The sequence below is a fragment of the Sardina pilchardus genome, chromosome 4 (assembly GCF_963854185.1).
Source record: "Sardina pilchardus chromosome 4, fSarPil1.1, whole genome shotgun sequence".
NCBI lineage: Eukaryota > Metazoa > Chordata > Actinopteri > Clupeiformes > Clupeidae > Sardina > Sardina pilchardus.
Window position 1 is genome coordinate 16,810,147 of NC_084997.1, and position 21,012 is coordinate 16,831,158.

General features: G+C 41.6%; 1 protein-coding gene across 2 annotated transcripts; it reads right to left on the reverse strand.

Moving 5' to 3' along the window:
* Positions 1-88: 88 nt before the first annotated feature.
* slc15a2 (solute carrier family 15 member 2) lies at positions 89-20,672 on the reverse strand. 2 transcript variants are annotated; one of them, XM_062534379.1, is made up of 23 exons: positions 19,202-20,672; positions 13,811-13,851; positions 12,976-13,063; positions 12,382-12,523; positions 12,082-12,174; positions 11,764-11,863; positions 11,235-11,325; positions 10,702-10,779; positions 9,758-9,840; positions 9,469-9,552; positions 9,076-9,165; positions 8,245-8,289; positions 7,199-7,231; positions 6,750-6,838; positions 6,330-6,411; positions 6,088-6,216; positions 5,626-5,790; positions 5,310-5,356; positions 3,920-4,027; positions 3,285-3,381; positions 1,534-1,677; positions 1,103-1,207; positions 89-587 (listed from the first exon to the last, which is right to left on the reverse strand). In XM_062534379.1, exons 1-23 carry the CDS (start codon positions 19,254-19,256, stop codon positions 369-371), a joined length of 2,208 nt encoding a protein of 735 aa, XP_062390363.1. In that variant the 5' UTR covers positions 19,257-20,672; the 3' UTR covers positions 89-368. The 2 variants fall into 2 exon arrangements, with proteins under 2 accessions (XP_062390363.1, XP_062390364.1); XM_062534380.1 differs by lacking the exon at positions 19,202-20,672 and adding an exon at positions 14,981-15,090.
* Between the last annotated feature and the right edge of the window lie 340 nt (positions 20,673-21,012).

Below are 21,012 nucleotides of genomic sequence, written 5' to 3' on the forward strand. Positions count from 1 at the left end.
TTTTCTCATGTTTTCTGTGGCATAGCCATGTCATATTTATCATAAATTACAATCACAGAGCTTATACAAAATTTAAGAAAGAGTACAATCTTGTGACTTACAATAACATCAAGGCACAAATACTTTTTTTTCATAATCTATTCTACACATTTCAATAGCAACGTGTTAAAATCATTTATGTCAGCATTGGTAAGATTTGCACGGTACAATGCGTATCTTTCAAAAGTGTTCCATATTTAAGCCACAAAAACAGGCCAGAGAATCACAATGATGCTACTTTTAAATAGTATTGTCAGACTGACGCCAGGATGTGTTTACTTAACCTATGTTAACTGTAAACAACAAAATACTGCAAAGGAATTTCTGCGCTACATTTTGGTACTATGTCCATCGTCCTCTCCAATGGCACGCATTTGCACGCCGTCTTTCGGATTCTTTTTGAGGTCGTCCTCGGTGTACTCCACTGTGTCGTCTCCGTGCATCTTGTCGAGGTGGTCTGGGTCCACGTAGGTGTAGAAGTAGGCCATGATGGAGAAGATGATGCAGACTCCAACCAGCAGGCAAGCAAAGAGGAGGAACTCCATCCACTGGGTACCACACAAATACAGACAAAACATTAAAATTAGAGAGGAAAGTTTTATCTTCCTTTGAACCAAACTCTGTGTCCAGAGTCAAATGCTTGTAGATACCTCATTATGTAATGGGACACTATCATCGAAACATTTCAAAGTGGTATGTGGCTTCAAAGAAAAAAATAGAAACATCTAAGAATAACCTAGAAATAGCAACAGGAAGTGAAGAAACAACAGTTTTGACCATGTCTAAATATCCACTGAAGTCTTGTAATAGTATCCTACATTGTTCCATGGGTGGCTGCTGTATTAAATATAATGCAAGTCAACACAAGAGTGGTGTGTGGGTGCGTTCAACACAACTCAAAGCCCATAGAATTCCACATTGGTGTTTTGAGGTAGCTATGCAGTAAACTGAAAATCAGCACACATAAAATAGAAAATGACTGAAACAAAAAGTAAAGTTATAAAGTCATAAAACTCTACTAGGGTAGAATGTAATAGTGTACATTCTTAAGATACAATCTTACCTGTTCCATGCCAGCTCCTTCTGCCACAATCAGCACAATCACATTCCCAAATGCCACAGTCATCAACCAGCCAGCTTGAAGCACTGACTTCATGTTAGCTGGAGCCTAGGAAAAAACAAAAAAACAGTCCCTAAGGCTCACATCCTGTCAGATATTTTTGACGGCTGATGCATACAAATAAGACATAGAGGGGCATTGCTCTGTCGCTTGTTTGGAGTTTAACACAGTGTTAAACTCCAACTCCCAACGCCAACTCCATTTCAAAACCGTAAAAACTCCAAACTAGCGACAGAGCAATTGCCTCAGAAAGTGCATATGTATGCCAGCTATTGTCTTCTTGCTAATTCTAGATGGTTGGTTCTAAGAAGAACTAAGACACATGTGGTGATGAACATTCGAGAGAAGAACAGTGATCTGAAGATGCACCTCACCTGTGAGTAGGAGAACTCCAGGCCTGTGATGGAGAACATGACCTCCCCCGCCGTCAGCAGGACATACTGAGGGACCTGCCAAGCGATGTGGACGTTGTTGGCCTGGACATCTTCGATGATAACAGTCTCGACATTCTCTGGAGACTGAAAGCAGCCAGATCAGAGCTATTAGATCATTCATTCATTCAATCTTTATTTATTTTTGGATTGTCACTGAGGGTAGCCCTAATTTTCAATGAAGCCAAGATAATTTTTTTTTAATTTAGATTAACCCAAACAAAGCCTAGTTCCCCTGTCTGCCTGGCAAACCCCTCCAGGCCATCAGTTGCGCTTGGTCTCCATGTAGGGACATGGTGATTGATCCCCTAATCAGACTCTTGTCAGGCGTTTTCATCTGCAACCTGTCTGGCCTTCCCCCGGGGGCAGTGTGTTGTGTTTGCAGCAAACATATTTGTGTCTCGTCCAGCTCCCTTGTTTTCTTCGGCTGGATCTGCTCAAGCTTCAGGAGCCAAGCACCAAACATGGTGAGGCGATGACGACACTGCAGTGTGTGTGTGTGTGTGTGTGTGTGTGTGTGTGTGTGTGTGTGCGTGTGTGTGTGTGGTCGGCAGACGGGAATTTGTGAAAATAATAGAAGCGGCGACTCCTGAGGTCCATCATCACCCCCCTTCCCCCCTCTAACCCAAACAGCTGCATGGCGGCCAACCCAAACGAGAGCCTACGCGGGTGCATTAGTTCTGACGTTCAGTATATAGAGCCCAACCTAAACGTTGCCATTGGTGACAGAGAGCAGGAACTGTGTCAACACATCTGGCATATCTGACCTAAGACTAACCTGGCTCCGCCTTCCTGCGTACTTCCGCTCAGTTTTCATATGGTAGGACCAGGCTAACCTAACACACCAAACACCAAAGCTCTAAATGGATCTGTTCGGATAGCCAGTAAGGCATGGGTGACTCAAATATTCCCAGCATTAGAGGGATAAACATAAATTGTTGATATATGAATTATTGGTTATTGATAATATTAATATCTGAAATCACCATCATCAAGTGATTTACATCCTCATACACACAACACCTTTTATTTGAGTTGTATGCCCTCATGCTTCAGGTTCTATATAGCTCAAGAGGGTAAGCTAAACAACATGCTATTTTTGTATAATCCCATTTCTAACGGATTAATACTGTCACTGGTTTTCACCATTTTGGGTTTACATGTAATTGAACAGCAGTGTGGCTTCCATACAATACACATAATCCACTCACTGAGAAGCTTTTTTAGCTGTGGCTCACATCCTAGACATAGAAGAAAACTATTCATGAGTTTCATCAGGTCCCTTTGCACAGGTGTATTAATCAAGCACCATGGAGTCTGCATTGATAATCAAGGTGCTTGATTTTATACACCTGTGGAAAGGGACCTGATGAAACCCATGAATAGGCTAACAGTGATATTCTGCTAGCCCCCTGATATACGTAAGAGCTACTCAGAGATCAAGTGAATCCTGTATTCAATTCAGTTTCCCCTGGTTAAAACATAACATTAACACAAGTATCTGCAATCCAATGACTCTCCGTAAATGTGTAACTCCTTATCGTAAATGGGGTTTGCCCAGTCACATTTTTCTGAATGGAAAGTACATGAGTTTAAGGAGTTCTAAATTCCTCTGTTAAGGTCTTAAGGGGCCGGTTGCACATAAGGACAGATATGTAGCCTATTGGCTCCCATGCATACGATGGAACCCTTACCCCTCTCAGAATAATAGAGTATGATGCACCAAAGTCTAGGAGCCCGAGGTTCAAAGTAGAGTTCGTCGAGCCGCTTTCATATCTCACAGCTGGGTACCTGTCAAAAATAGAGGAAAGGGAAGGAACAATATTTTCAAATATCAGGTATGGGTTTCTCAGGAGTTTCCTGAATAGCAGAAATTTTAGACCATTCGTATGACCTCCTAAATTTCATGTCATTGTCCAATTTATCCATTGTCAGCTAATGCACAGCCATTGTAAGGCCTCCTTAGCATTAAGGAGTTTGCAAGTTATTACATGACTAACATGTTACAGAACGTCCATATCACTCCATACAATAGCATATTTGTAATCTGCCTAAATTAATTGGGAGCTTTGGCTGGTGATCGGAGTGGAAGTCAAGGAAGAAAAATAAATGACATTCTCCAGACTTCAAAGACTGGTAGTAGCATTAAACAGTGATGCAAGTTGGGTAGGCGTCATTTATGCTATTATGCAATTATACACAAATTATAACAAAAGGTTCAATATTTTTTCAAAAACAAAAACACAAAAAAACTGCAATTGATAAAAGACAAAGAAAACGTCAAATGTTTATATTATTACATTGTTATAATACATTGTAGGCTACTCACTCTTCTCTGTCCACAAATTCACCATTTGAGACTGCACCTCCCCCCGGAACATGGAAACTTTTAGCTCCAACAGTTATGTTGAAATCCTCTGAAAGGGTGTTTATAAACCTAAAATAACAACGCACCAATGTGTCAGACATTTTCCTGAGTAGCCAGTTAATAACTGGATGCCTCTGTGTCAAAGTTAATTCATTAACTTTGACACATATATTCATTAATTATGAATATAATGCTTGCAGAGATCTCTTATCTAAGTCAATCAATTACTAACTGCTTTCAGACATAAGTGTAAGTTATACGCACATCAAGTCATTGGGCCACTAATCTGAACAACATATTCCGACAATTGGAACTCCAAACTTATGCGGTTCTAGTCACGTCCAAGTATTTTCGATGGGCATTATGTAAATGGGATCAGATCTGAATGAAGCGGCGCGCAGTCGGGTAGGATTTACTCAGTGGCATCATTAGGCATGGGCATTCGACTACACCCTGGACCTTTTTTATTTGCCCCTGATCTCTCACAACACTTTTTTTTCAAAACAAAAAAGAGCAAATAACACTAATTCTATAGTTTGTATTCTGATCGTGCATTAAAACCATGATATGAGATGAGAGTTATTTATCAAACATACGTACAAGAGGGACATGGGTGTCCTCTCACTCTCCTTCATGCAACAGATCTAGCTTGAATGTTACCTTACAATAAAACATCATTTTGAACCCAATTAAAGAGAGAGAGAGAGAGAGAGAGAGAGAGAGAGAGAGAGAGAGAGAGAGAGAGAGAGAGAGAGAGAGAGAGAGAGAGAGAGAGAGGGGGGGAGAGTTGGTCATATGTCATTGCTTGCATTTCCTATTTGGTATAAGAAAGTTACATGAAAATCATAAATGTAAGGACAATGTAAGGCTTTTCTCGTCATTTGCACAAGTCCAGGTTGGTCATCAGCCTGCCCTATCCATTGCCTACAGTTTGGAGTGTGGCTTAACAGTGCTGGCCTCTACTTACTTTGTCTTTGTAGAATCTAATTAGTTCATCTCTAATGATTCGTTCTCCTTAAGGTAAGCATAACATTAACCATATGATATGCATCTTTGCTATTTAAACCACCACGCTGCTAAGTGGCATGCCGAGTTTTCCCCACATAGAGATTCTGTTCATGTGCGTGGGAGTCCTTCACACACAATGTCAGCATGTCAGCATCGTGTCATCCATTTGACAAAAATGTGCATATAGTGCAGAGGACATATCTGAAACCAGTTAGACTATAGTCTGGCTATCACCATATATAAGCTCAAAATTCGCCAAAAGTTTAGACAGGGTTCACCCAGCCTAGTTAGACTACTTACTCTAATCCTAAAAATATGTGAGCAGTTTGCAATGTGCTTGTACCTCAGATGTGCTTCTCCATTTTCAGATTTAATGATGTTGTCCTTTAACTGTGAAGTAAAGACATGTGAGTGAGAAGACCAATTGACACTTAGAACTACGACCATCTGGTTTAATAGTCCATCTCCTCTCTGTTAACCCATGCCCAGTTTCTATAAGAACAGTCTGTGTTAAATTCAATGTTCACACATTAAAATCTCAGTTATCCAAGACATTTTTGGTTAATAGTATTATCTATTGCAAGTACACACTATTGGAAGCATAAAACATCACACTTTGGAATAGTCTGTGATAGTTGACAGAAGTAGTCTTGTCTTACCAGGCTACAATCGGCCTTTAGGACGCTATTGCTTATGATCAGAGTATAGGCCTCCTCTTCGGTGAAGGTCTTAACGCAGTGGCGATCTGCCCCATTGACAGTCAGTGTGAGAGTGAGGGCCTGTTTAAAGTCATTCAAATGAACACTCTTGTACTCCATAGGATCCTAAAGAGGCACAAAAAAAAGATTTTAGTCCACAGGCGTGCCACCAGTTACATGAAGGATATGAAGTCCTGAAGTTCAAGAACTATTCAGTCAAATAAAGTCATCTGGCAGCAATGCCTCCATTAGCCATTCGAGCCTCAAACACACCTTCCTAATTTACCGTATTTGTCATTTCCAACAGAAACAACCAAAGAAAACTTTGTGTACACGTCAAGGCATACTATCTAACTCTAAATGTTGTCTATGTCTCATCATAATGCAAACAAATGTTGATGAATACTGGCATGCAATTCATACCTCATAGGGCTTGATTGGTTGAGGAAAGAGGTCTGCGTGGCCCTCGACGTTCACCCTCACGTCTTCCTGTGCGAGGTTCAACACTTGGAGCAAACTTGTCCTTGCAGGTGGGGGCTCCACCACAGTTTCCTAAAAAACGATTAAACCGTTGTACACCATCAATAATGTGCTTCTAAAAGTGTAAAACTGTTTTGAAGGGGCCAGATTTGAACAGAAAAGTTCAGCAGCATAAAAAAGCTTACAATGACGCTGCGCTCTACAAACGTGGCGGCTCCAAAGGCCAGGGCAGCGAAAATCATGCCGACGGCCATCTTCCTAAGAGGCCTGAGAGACAGACAGAGAGAGAGAGAGAGAGAGAGAGAGAGAGAGAGAAAGAGAGAGAGAGAGAGAGAGAGAGAGATAATGACGTGACGAGAGATGTGACGAGAGATAATGACATGAATGAAGTTATACCTGTTAATATTCAATTCCAAGTTCTAAATGTGCAGATGAAATTACATCGACCTTCAATGTACTTTCCATATAAGTCTAACAGTAAATAAATAACTGAGCATAGTCATGTCCCATATCTCTTTCCCATGTGCGCCTCACGTTGACTGTGCAAAACTTTTACACCGCTTCAGCATTTAACTTTTAATATCCACGTTAACAGGAGGACTCACGTGAGTTTGATCTTGCACAGGCCGATGAGCGGGTACAGGCCCATGTCAAAGACAGGGATGAACACCAGGATCAGCAGGGCGTTGAGCATCTTTACAATGGGAGAGGAGGGGACAATCACACGTGAAATTGCAATGACACAAGGTTGGAATAGGGCGCAGAGGTTGTAAAACGAGGAGACAGTCATTGCTGGAGTAAAATGACAACCTGTTCTTGAACATGTTTTTATGGGTTAGTTGAGGTCACGGGGATTTTAATGCGCAGGGATGGCCAATAAATCTGAGTAAATGAGTATATTTTTGTGGTAAATGACTGAGTGAGAGTGAGATAGAGTGTGTGTGTGTGTGTGTGTGTGTGTGTGTGTGTGTGTGTGGAGGGGGGGGGGGTGTTATACAGGGATATAACAAAGGGAGAGGGAGAGAGATAGAAATAAAGATAAAGATGTTTTTACCTGCATTTGATCCGGCTTCAACACAAATGGTCCCTGTGATATAAAACATGAATGCATTTCGCCATCAGCAAAGTACTGGATAATTGCTTTTGATAAAAGATTTAATCTTGATCTCACCTAATCTTATCAGATAACATTACTTCCAGAAGTCAACAACAGATTCACTGTATTCCATCTAACTGTAATCACAAGCTCAGTGACAGGTCAAATCTGGTCATAGCTGATATTGATCCATTACGTTTGAAAACTAGGAAACTAAAAAGCTAAGTGAAATACAATGTCCTCACAGACAATGGAATTACAGTATGTACTGTGTGTAACCCACACATGAACACAGCTCTAGTGTGTGGCACTCATGGACTACAGAGCTAGTATCACCATACTGTAGCTTTAGCTTATGCCGGATGAACTGATACCCAGCAAAGCTTCAAAGCGGAAAGTGTCTGACGTTAGCGTGAAAAGGGTCTATAGGCTACTGTGTGTAAGTGTAACCCACACATGAACACAGCTCTAGTGTGTAGCACTCATGGACTACAGAGCTTATTCCCACTGAAAGTAGCCAAACATGACATCCCCCTGTAGTGCGCAGATTTAGTACAATATAGTATTAATAATGTCAATATAATAATGGTGAGAACAACAGACTTTGTTGTGAGGAGTTGGCTGAAAGTTTCCTAGCTAGCCACAAATCTCTACTGCGCCAGCTCAACTCCTCTTTTCCTTCCTCTCTACAACATACAATCGTGTTAAATTTTGATATATTGATATAGCCTATCTAAAATTTGATATACTGTATTGATATAGCCTATCTATGCATTGGCTATGTCAACAACATGGCCGCCACGAACACTGATTACGTATAAGAGCTGTACAATAAATCAGCCTTTAGCACGGTATTTTCAATGCAACACTGGAGCATTAATGGACATCAATGACAGTCACTGACAGAAAAGGGTCACCATTTACATAACTGCACAAGCAGACAAACACACAAACACACATACAAACAAACAAACATACAAACAAACAATTAAACAGAAACTCACAAAGTCCATGTTCATGCGGGTGGCCTGTAGAGTCCAGCGGGACCCCTGTAGCGGAGAGAGACAGAGGAGAGAGGGACAGTTAGTCCTCGCCCGCTGCGCTGAGCTCAGGAAACAGGCCTGGTAATGGCCATTACCCATCATTTCCAGTCCACAGCCTCCATTAGGCTGCCACTGGCCCTCAGCTCATCATACACTTGATTAAGTGCCTAATAAAACACTTCTCCTCTGCTCTACCGGCATATGGGCCTCGGCTTTTAGTCGCAAGATTTAATGTCGCACAAAGGGTCTCTCTGTACCTTGTCCGTCTTTTAAGAGTGCACTCATTTTCATATTCAATTTCAACTTCTGGTCCTTTGTGTGAGGTCAGTGATTTTCCTGTTGCTTGCGCTATAATTCAATTGGATTCAATCTAATAAAATTATTTCCCTTAGAAATTGTGGGTATTTTATCCGATTTCTCTGACATCCTCAATTCAACAGAGGCTTGCACCTTTCTTCATTTTGTTTCCACAAAGTGATTGAAAGGTCTATTATATTTTTAAAAACATATTTAGGACAGCTGAGGATGTTGATATAAGATTTAATTTTGACATTTATCTCTATAGATACTACAGTAATTTCCCGCATATAAGCCGCATTGTGTATAAGCCGCAGGACAGTGTTTTATGCAAGCTAAAAGAAACAAAACCATATTAACACCATATTAACTGCCCCCCTGTATTAACCTCATAGCTAAAGAAATTTTGCAAAATCAATGTATAGGCCTCGGCTAATAGTCGGGAAATTACGGGTAAGTCAAATCTGGCCTTGGCCAATATTAATATTGTCTTACCTGCTGGTCAAACAGAGCCCAGAACATGGGCAGGGGGATGTACAAGACCAGCACCCTCAGCACCATTTTGATCTCTGAGATGAGGCGTTTCTGCTCTCTCACACACACACACACACACACAGAGAGAGAGAGAGAGAGAGAGAGATGAATTGAGCGAGCTTCACTGACTTTTGGACATTTATGATTCATTTAGACAACATAATATCCTTGTTGCTACAGTAACTTAATAACAATGTGTTAAATTCAACCACTGACGCTGCAGGCCGTGGAGCCTCTAGCATCATCACTGGACGATGATGTGGATGTGTTTTGGTACTTCCCTCTGAACCGGCACACATAATGAAAGCCAGGGTTCGTTAAAGTCATTAGGGTGAAAGGGTCTGTTTGAATTACCGGATACTTTTCCTGTGCCCAGTCCAGCCAGTGCTCTCTCTTGGGCTCCTGCATGGTGGCCCTCCACCTGTTGCTGATGGCAAACTAAAGACGGAAGGAGTCACTGGTCAGATGCATGGTCAAGAGCCAAGGCAATCCACGTGTTAAATTACATCTATGACCTCACGTCATACTGGTGAGCTAATTACAGTCATACAATTACATATACGTAAATATAATTACATAATAATGACGTCATTATAATGCTCATTTAAAAAGGCAATAGCGTGGTCCTGATGAGGATACTCACGCCAATGCATCTGCACACGTGCAGAAGGACATTCCCTTCTGGGGGACTCTTCTTGTACAGCCCACTGCCCGCGATGAACACCACTGCAATTAGAAAAATAATAACAGAACTTCATCAACACTGCCATTTAACACTAATGTACTCAGAATCAGACACATCAGGGGATTTCTTTCCAGACTCTCCGAAATAGAGCCATCAACTTGGGGGGAGACCATCTTGAAGAAGATGCAAAATGACAGCCCACTGTTTAGGTCTCCCTAGACACTCAATGTACACAATGTACTATACACCACAGCCTATGGGGCGAGCTGATGGCCATGGCGTTTCTATCTATAGAGTCGGACCGAACGTGTTGTGGCAGGGCTGCTGTTTTGACTGGCAGCTCGGTGGCCGCTGCAGCCGCGGCAGCACTGCGGTTTTATGCTGATGGGGTCCCTTCCTCCATAGGGGCTTCATGGCTCACTGGCCGCGCTCAGCCCAAGCATGCACTATCCAAACACACCGTGTTGTTCCCCCCCCCCCCCCCCCCCCCCCCCAATGCGCCGAATGAGACAGTTATTCACAGCCAGCGCTGTCTAATGCATCAAAAGTGCAGGGGGATCTGTAATGAGAGTATAAAAGCCAGGCACAGGCTTTCATTTTGTTCTCTAGCCCTGAGTGTGTGTGTGTGTGTGCGTGCGTGTGTGTTTATTTGTGTGTGACAGAGAGAGAGAGAGAGAGAAAGAAAGAGTGTATATGTGTGTGTTTATGTGAGAGAGAGAAAGAGAGAGAGAGAGTGTGTGTGTGTGTGTTTATGTGAGAGAGATAGAGAAAGAGAGAGAGAGTGAGCGTGAGTAGGTGTCTGTGTGTTTATGTGTGTGTGAGAGAAAGAGAGAGTGAGCATGTGTGTGTGTGTGTGTGTGTGTGTGTGTGTGTGTGTGTGTGTGTGTGTGTGTGTGTCTCACCCAGAGCAATGATCATTAAAACTGCGGGAACTCCAAAAGCAAGGGCATAGCAGTCTGCACCGAAACACTGGACATCACCTGTGAAGCAGAAGCACAGAGAGCAGAGAGCTCACACACACTACACCACCAGCGCCATCAGTGGGATCCAATCAGAGGGGATTACAGAGACAGCAAGACGCCTACTGCAAAAATATCTGACACTGCGCAATGGTGCGTTGGCAACATTGACTGATTGACTGTTCAATAAAATTTGAGATAATCTGATGAATTGGTGAAGCAAAACAGGAATATAGCATTTCGCCATCAGCAAAGTACTGGATAATTGCTTTTGATAAAAGATTTAATCTTGATCTCTATAGATAACACCTAATCTTATCAGATAACTTTACTGCCAGAAGTCAACAAGAGATTCACTGCATTCCATCTAACTGTAATCACACGCTTAGTGACAGGTCAAACCTGGTCTTGGCTGATATCAATCCATTACATTTGGCCATTTTTGTTTTGAAATTGGTGATATTACTCAAACTGACTTCTCAGTATGGGTGTGATGACCGTTGACAGGACGCTCCCGGCATTGATGGACATGTAGAAGATGGAGAAGAACTTCCTTCTTTCCTCCGTCTGAGGGAGAGAGGAACAAATATTTTAGGAAAGAGGAACGGATTTTCCCCCCCCAAAAGAATGACCTTTTTTAGTGAATTGTATGACCTATGGATGATTACTTTACATCTGCAGTACATCAGGGACTAGTCATGGCTATGCTGGTGATATGGCTATGCTGGGCCTCCCCAATGTTCAGAGGTCAGCTAAATCTGTATAATGACCCCTGCAAAGTATATAATGACTGCTGTCAATGGCAACAGGTCTGTGAAAAAAACATCTTGTTAAGTTTCTTTTCTTGTTTTGGTAAGTCGCCTTATAATAAGAGGGATAATGTAATTTGTCCGCAGGTCATTATTGGAAAATAAGTCCCTCCGCTGTACGTCAGGGCCCGGTCGGGACTTACAGTTATTTCCGAAAACGACCAGCTGACAATACAGTACAGTATCCCTTACTCACATGCTCCTCCTCAAACTGGTCTCCACCAAAGGCAGCCACACAGGGCTTGATCCCCCCTGTGCCAAAGGCGATGAGGATCAGCCCAACCATGGACAGCACTCTGGAACATGAGGACAAAGCAGCAACAACAGTACGCTATTACCACCCATATACAGTACTGTACTAACACATCTGAACACAGGACAAGAGTGGCTGCAGCGCACAGAGTTCAGCTTCACTTGCAATTTAGCTTAGTTGCAGCAGACACACACGCGCACGCACGCACGCACGCACGCACGCACACACATACCATGAACATTTGAACATCATTTCACTTACACGTGCATAGTGCTATCCCCCACATCTGGAATGGCCCCAACAGACTTGACCACATGGCCAAGGACATACACTATGGAGAGGTAGATGATAGTCCTGGAAAAGACACACACACACACACACACACACACACAGAGCGAGAGAGAACATCAACTCTGATGAAGCAAACATTTATATTGAGTCATTTAGCTGACGTTTTGTTCATGTTGGTGAAGCAGTAAGTACTGTCTAGCAAAGAAGTAAATAACAGTTTGAGGTTGCATTGTGAAAGCCTGAGCGGAAGAGGGGAAGGTCTCGACTCACTTGAACTTCCCCAGCCATGAGTCAGCGATGAGAGCACCCAGGATTGGGGTGAAGTAACACAGGCTGCTGAAGGCGTGGTACACGGCCGTGGAGAGGTCCTTGTCCCACTTGAGGTAGTGTATGAAGTACAGGGTCAACACCGCTGCAGAGCAGGGGCGTGAGGTAGAGACGGACAACACACAGAAGATGCACAACATTGAGTCAAGATAACAGAACACGAGGTGAGACAAGATAACAGGATACAAGATGAGATAAGACAGGACGTTTACTAATGGAGACTTTGCATCACCAGTGACAAATGTGACAGCAGAAGGGCAGTACTTGAGAAGTCTTCTTATAAGTCTACAGTAGTAGGCCTTAGGGGCTCCTTTGATGAAATCTTTAAAGAACCATTTGGGTATGCCATATATGAAGCATGCATTACAACCATTTTTGGTTCTATATAACACCTTTTCTTTTCTAAGAGTGTACGGTCACTCAGAGAGAAGCCCCAGAGTGCTACAAGGAACTACAATTTGCTCACACCCACTCCAGATAGTTAAGTTACACAGTTTGACTTCACCATCACTGGAAACTGCCAGGCCCTTCACCTACCTTTCATTCCATAGTAAGAGAAGCGTTCGCAGAACTCGTTGACCACGATGAAGCCAATGCTCACTGGGTAGTTGGTGCCGCATATTGTCTGATTGAATCAACACACAGGCAGTCATGAGACAAGGCAGTGAATGATTTGCTCTATAGACTCAGGGCCAGCCAGACGGGCCGTTCCTTAGCATAGTGTGTGTACACCATTGTTTCTGAATAGGAGCATATTCACGATGGTCAAGGCTGGTCAGAGAACCACTAGAATCTTCTAACTGTATGGCCAAAACCATTACATAACGACCTGCAGGCATAGCCTGAGGAGAGTCTTTAAGGGTGTGGATGACATTTTTACAACCCCAAATTTCCAGCACTTTCCGCCACACTACTTTACTGGTTGTAATGCCTTTAAAAACCTAATGGCAGCCATGTGACAACAGATGGGCCATTCACACCACAGGATGCTGCACTTCAACCCCAAAGGAGCAAGGGAGAGGAATGTCTCAAGGAAGAGAGAGAGAGAGAGAGTTCATCTTACACACATTGTTTCCACATGTTATAATATCACAGAGGTACTGAGTTACACTGGTCTTTAGTTATCTCTATAGGGCTGTTCCTGCTGAAGTAGTTGAATTTCAGTACAGTATACAGTACTGAACAGTATAGTGTCCCATTAAGGATAATTTCTCATGCATTTTATGTATGTTGTTGGTGATCATTTCGAGAGACATTTTATGTCATTTTATACTATTTAAGACGAAAACGGTAACACTGGACAGCATATCTTAAACTTTACACAACAGTATATGTTATTGTATATGAAACATATATAAGAGGTGCATCTTACTGGTGATTTCTTTTTCCTCTCCTCTCCTTCTGATGAGAAGTCTAATAGACAAAGATTCAGAAACAGAAGTTACAACACGAAGATGACCCATATTTCCAACACAGCTGCACTATCTCTTGAGACAATTGTGATTCTGGGGGGTCATGCCATGCACACTGTCTAAACTCTTGATCAAGTATGCATTTTGGAAAACCAAACAAAACAAAACAAAAAGATCCGAATAGAGAGAAAGAAAACAGCTTAAACACTCTATTCACCTAACTATGGCAGGACTGAACTGTTGCTCATATATATTGTTGGAATTAACAACCTAAATCCACCAAAACACATTGATCCAAGCTGCTCAATTGAAGGGGGATTTGGCCAGGAAGTGGCATACTCTTGTTTTTTTTCTCACACTAACATGTAAATGGCATTCTGGGAATGTCACTCTCACAATCACATATCATCAAAGAATCAATTTTTAAATGGCACTTCAAACATTAAACCAAAAAGTTAAAGTCTAAACCCTGATCCAGGATGGCCCATGGTGAGAAATGGACGCACATAAACAAAACACATTTACAAAATCAGGAGAAATATGTTACAACGTAAAATGTAACATGCAGTTCTTATCTAAAACATTAGGCCTACAAGTCTACAATAGTCTGAAACGCCTGCGCAGAATTCAAATGTCTATGATTTTCTGACATTCACTTGCCTCAATCGCGAAGAGTGCGCAATGGCAGGCTATAGTTTTCTCCGACTTTTCTAAGTTACCCTAGGTTTTGCATGTATGCATGGGAAGCCGTGCAACGTAGCCTGTTTTTGGCATAGGATATAAAAGGAAAAATGGGGAAAAAAAGAAAAAGAAGAAAGATGGGAAATCAAGCAAAAGAATAGCATCTTGCCTGAATTACTTAAGCAGAATGCATTCTCTTAATACTTTGTGGTTTCCAAAAGTACATAACTTTAGGCTACATGTTATTCTCATAAGCAGATTATTAAAGCTAAAATAAAATCCATCGGCTGAACAGTGCAACATCCACGCCTGCAGCTGTCCACGTCTCCTGGCATTTACAATGACAACTTCCATGCAGGAGAAGAGTCCGTTAGAAACACACGTGTAGATTATTTATCCCCAAAATGTTTTTGCAGGGGTAGAGAAGAGTTTCCAAAAGCCAGCGTTACCCTTCTTTTTCCCCATTTGATCAGTAACGTCTTGAGTGTGTACAAAACACACTCCCTCCTCGTTGCAGTCGTTAGAAGTCCTGACAAGCGTCCAAGTCCGTCCCTCTCCGCCGTAGTGCAACCAAATCGCGAACCGCAGCTCTTATAGCATTTAAAACACCACGTTGGTTAATGTTCTACTCTCATTGCGCGAATGGATGACTTGGCCAACTTTTGGTCGTTGTTGTCATGCACTTTTTCTGTCACTCACGGGAATGCAAGAGGCCAGCCTCTCTCTCACACTCTCACTCACACACATAGAGATGTAGCTAGGCAGCTCTTTTGTGATGGACAGAGGACCGTTTGTTTGGTATGGAGCTCATTGCCCAGGACTAGAAATGTTTGGTTCAATGAGCCAGGCCAGCCACTGCGCCCAGAAATGTTTGGATAACATTTGAGAGGGGGAGCTTCTCGCTGATTGGATGGGCCAGACATGCTATAGGTTGTCACATTTATTCATTTGTTTTGTCTACTATATAGTGTCTACATTATATAAGTCCTAAAATACTATACTATTGAACATAACTGGGTAAGTAAGCCTATATTATGGAGATATTACAGAACATCACAAGAGGTGTATTCAGTACTGCAGAACTAATCTTATATAGTTTAATAATCATGTCACAGTTCTTCACAGGAAAACCCTCTTCACTTATTTTACAGAGTTTAAAACAGATTCCATCCAGACACACAACAGTACTTTATTTGGGATAATGATTTTATTCAATCTTGCCATAGGTTGGGTCAGTCATGCTGTTTCAGGCCAGGTTCTCTTTCTCATCGAAACAGTAACATCAGATGGGCAGATATCGGATCACCAGTGGCACTTCTTATTTGCTGTTGGACCATCATCATAGCTACAGTTCCCATGCCATATTTAGGTCCACATGCTCACGGTGACCCGGGTTTGAGTCCGACCTCGTTCATTTCCCCATCCCATCTTTCTCTCCCACATGTTAGCTGTCACCAGCTTCACTGCCCTATTGGCACAAGTCCAAAAATGTATGTATCTGTGTATGTATGTATATATATATATATATATACAGTATATATACATAAAGAGGTGTTTGGACCACAACTGGTATAACAGCGGGGCATTGTCAGTATCCACGCCAGTGTGGACGGCCGAACAACCGATGAGCAAAAACGCCACCGGATCACTGTGTTCCTCCAGCCTCTTGCTATCTGGGTCAGTTTTGGCTGAGGCTACTTTCATCATTTGAGTTCTGAGAGCAGCGTAGGGACTCTTTCAGAAAATAAGTAAATAAATAATGAAGTGTCTTCAACGGCACAGACCTTCAGCAGCACACACATTTATTTTCCTATCCAGACATACATATACTGACTGCTGTCCAACACAAATCATATCACAAAGTAACATGCAAAACAAATGTGTGTCAAGCATTTTGGAATGCAAGATCTGATATGGTTTCAACTAAAAGCTGATGACCTTGTCAGTTAGTCATTGACGGCTAAAGAGTACGTGAGACAAAGTAATTTGCGTTACATTATGCTCCTCTACCTCAACATTAGTATTCTTCCTCAAAACCAAAATTCAACTGAAGACGCACTAAACTGTTTTGAGCTTTTCATATTCTCTTAATACTGTGGTTTCCAAAAGTACATAACTTTAGGCTACATGTTATTCTCATAATATTTTCATACAAAACTTTCCAATATGACTACTATGACTAAGTCTTATAAATCTTAGATTCTTAGGTAAAAGAAGAATGTGTGGACGCTCAGGACTGTTACTGCTAAGACTTAAAGGAGAACTCTGAAGATTTATCTGCTACACTGGGGGACATGGGAGCTCATGAACATGCCCCCAAAGTAGCACTGAGGCTGCCGGGCAGCTCTAGCCATTGGCTGCAGCATCTTGACCTCCTAGGTAGACCCGATAGTCTACCTAGGTTTTTTTTTTTTTTGGGGGGGGGGGGGGGGGGGGGGGGGGGATTTTGGAATTCTCCATTAACTGGATTTATTTGTGCTCCTCAGTCCTCAATGACTGGATAACCATCAACCAAGGATCAAGATCAGGAGAGACATAGAACATGCTTTAAATGTGATCCAAAAACAACATAAAAATAAACAAAAGAAAGGTTTAACTAAAAAAAACCAAACAAACAAAAAACAATACCTGGTGAATGTTACAACAGATGTAACATCTCAGTACTAAAGCGAGTTCTGGTGTGATATTCTATGCAGCGGGAGTGATACCATCCGCTTCACAGGTTCCAACTCCAGCGTAGCCTACCGCACCTACAATACTTTTACTGCTTGGACCCTGACACAAAGCTATTTAGCCATACAATAACAATAAAACCCTTTCTGAAAATATGGGCTTTAATGATTTATCTGTTAACTGTTTTCATGGAAAGACAATTCCCCAGCTATTAAAGTGTGATTTAAAGGTATCATCTTAAAAGATTAGAAAATACTTAAGGGCCCTATTTTGACAATCAGAAATGTATGGTCAGAGCAGAGGTGTAAAGTTTACAGACATTAATTCGACTTGATGTAGCTGCCTGCAGCCATCTTAAGATGACTGCTAAAGTGATTATTTCTGAGATTCTGATACGTTTTCAACCATGACGTACGCACAACTCAAAACTTATCAGAATCTAAAAAAATAATCACATATGCAGTCAGCTTAAGACAGCTGCAGGTGGCTATACATCAAGTCGAATCCACCTATTAGAGGCGTAGCCAGCCCACATTCACTAATGTAGTGATGCGACTATGTGATCAAATGCTGGGCGCCTGGTGCAAAGGCAATTTTGTGTTTCTTAATCAGTCATGGGTGTGTATTGGGCATCACATCCTTTAAACCAACGAGAATGACTGGGAATCTCTCATTCCCTTTAACAGCAAACTTCAAAAAGCACATCAGTATTTTGATAGTCAGCGGCACACTTTTGACACGCAGACCTTATAACAGGGATTCCACTAAACCTTGCTTTACTAAAACATGTTTGTGACTAGCAGAGTATAGCCTACATGCATCTGCACTCGCCTATTATCTGAACTCTATAGGTAAAGTGAAACTGACTTCACCGAGGAATTTGAATTTTCAGCTTTTTAGTTGTATCCTACATCATTGGCAGACTCAGCCTCTAAGGTGCCTGTGAGGAGGACAGGTAGCCTATGGTATGATACGACTGATTCATATTTCAGCTTAGAACTGTAAATGATGAGAACCTTCCACGATTTGTATACAAAAAGCTTTCAAAAATGCATGTGCTATCAATTCATTGATGCAACCACCTAACCTGTCAATCTGACTTTCAGACAATCAGCTGTAATGACCTGCACGACTCACTTTTAGAAGTGACATAATAACACTACATTAAAAGACATAAACAGCTAGCACTTCACTGTCTGTCTCTTACATCTCTGGCATAGTGGTTTTCTCATGCAGTTGGATTCATTCAACCTATAATTTTCTGCTACTCTAAATGGATGCTTTACTATAAAAAACCTAGCATGTCACTACGTATTATTTCATACGGTGTGTAGTTATCTGAGTACATAAAATAAATCAAACTAGAGTGAGAGCGTGTGTGTGTGTAAGAAAGAGACTAAGTAAACTAATCTATTGACAGACACACATACAGTATTCACACATGCACTCACACTCTCATATACACACACACACACACACAATCCTTCTACAATTCCTACTGTTATTCTATGTTAATGTTTTACCGTTTATAATGTTTTTAATACTGTGTCATTTAACCCTAGCTTGGGAACACTGTACTCAAAGTCATGCTTATGAAGCACTTTTCAATCTGAATGAGAGAGAGAAAGATAGGGGATCCTTCAGATCGGTCAGTAGAAGCCAAGGCACTGTTTGAGTTGGACCGGGAGAGATGGGCCGTCTGCAGGGACAAGGGAGTGATGTGTTTTCATGTGGTTCCTGTATGTGTGTGTGTGTGTGTATATTGCCCCTCCCTCGTGCAATTCCTGTCATTTGGTGGTGCAATTTATGTAAATGATGTACTAAACCCTAAAGCTCCAGATTTTTATTCTTAGGTTTATTATCTTTACTGGCAATTGCACCAGAGTATAGCCTTGTATCACTAGTACTGTATGTATAGTGTCCTCTGCTTTACCTTGGACAGTTGACATAATAAGAAACAATCACGTTACATTTCCACTCTAATTGTTTCTCCTCACCCTTTGGTCCAGGTTCCTCTATGAGTCTGCTTTTCATCGAGTCCCTCTTCATCATCCTGAGGTTTTGTCCATTAGACACGGCAAACTGCAAACCAAACCAGGCAGCAACAACAAATTCAACAATATTTTTTACAGTCTTGCACCTGAGGTATTAACTTACTATTTACTGCAATGCAAGGCAGAAACACAAATGCACCTGCGATCGCCTTTATCTTAACTCTCAGTGCCTCAGGACATTGAGTAATGAAATTCTGACATTTTAGGTCAAATTCATTTCAGGTGTGTGAAAAGGGCATAGGCAGCACTAAATGGCCATGTATCAGACTATCACACTGCTCCACGATGACCTCTGCTGGTCAAACTTCAAAACAGCAGTATTGTCACAATTAAAATGCAAAAAAAAGCTTTTGTTGATGGATTTGATCTTACTGAACATTTCACTGACACCCTTGCTATAGAGCACAGGAGCATGGGCAATAAAGTTTACATTGTGTGCCAGAAACTTGGAAAAATAAATGCATTTCAAAAGTTTGTCCCTTGGGTTTCTGATGAACATTCTTTCACACAAACGTACATCACAAACCAGGTATGCCATGTTTTTGGAGGTGCAAACAAGCGCGTAACCATAGGAACTGGTAGAGATTGCACAGTGCTTTGCGGTGTGACATCTCTATTTTAATTGTGTCTTTCAAAAGGCATTGAAGTCGGCTGTGATGTCTTGCGCTACATTGAACTCGGCTTACATGACCATACACATGGACTGGATAAAAAAAAAAAGATGTGACAGAGAATTTCCTATGTGATTTCCATGGTGATGCATCTTCAAAAACCATGACGTACCTGGCGGTGCTTGGTTACCCATAGGTTACTGCTCAAAAACACCCACAAACGTCCTTATGTTTGTGTGAAAGAATGGAAACATGGAAATATATTTTACCTATAGGGACTCCATGCTCTTTACAGCCAAGAGGAAAAGACTGCATAATTGATTTTGCATGATATCACATATGGGATACAAAGTGCCTTTTCTTCTGTTACAATTGACCAGCATCAACTTCCATCCATACCAGCACAAGATTCAAATTAAACACAAATATGACATTGATTTCTTTTTCTTTTTTTTAAAAAAAGGTCTGTAGGTTTTAATTTATTGTATTTCATGAGAAGAAAACCAACCAAATAGGAGTTGGGATTCCGGTCTGAGAAAGTGATTGTCAAAAAGACAGGAGAGGCATAAAGAAAGGCAAGGGCTATGCTCACTGCAGGCTAATGTGCTACTACTCAATGGCAAACACTAATGGTCCCTCACGTTGCCAATCTACGCCTTTAAAAACACTACACTTCTAACTACAGCATCCATCTTGTTGTCCTAGAGAAATGGTGTTCTTGACAAGGAGCGAAGCAAATCACAAAGGTGTGGATTAATCTCCATTTTTCCGGTCAGAGGCAGCAGGTTTAGTGGTCTGAAGAGGGAGGATGGAAACGTAACACGACCGACGTTCACGCTGGCCCTTGAAGGACTCCACGCTTATTCAAACTAAACGTGCAAACACACGGACTGCTGGTACAGAGATAGATAAGAGAGGCACTTTTGAGTTTAAAATCAACAAACGAAGCCAGTGTGTCTTTCTGTCCAGTGTATGTCAAGATGACAAAAGTAACTTTTCACAGGAGGTACAGTGGGAAAACCGGGAAGTACAGTCCTACCTTTACCTCAGATGTAAAATATTCCAATTTTTTTCTGAAGGTACAAATCACTTGTCAGTTAGAAGAAATATACCACCAACTAGTACAAATCCTCTTTGAGAGTC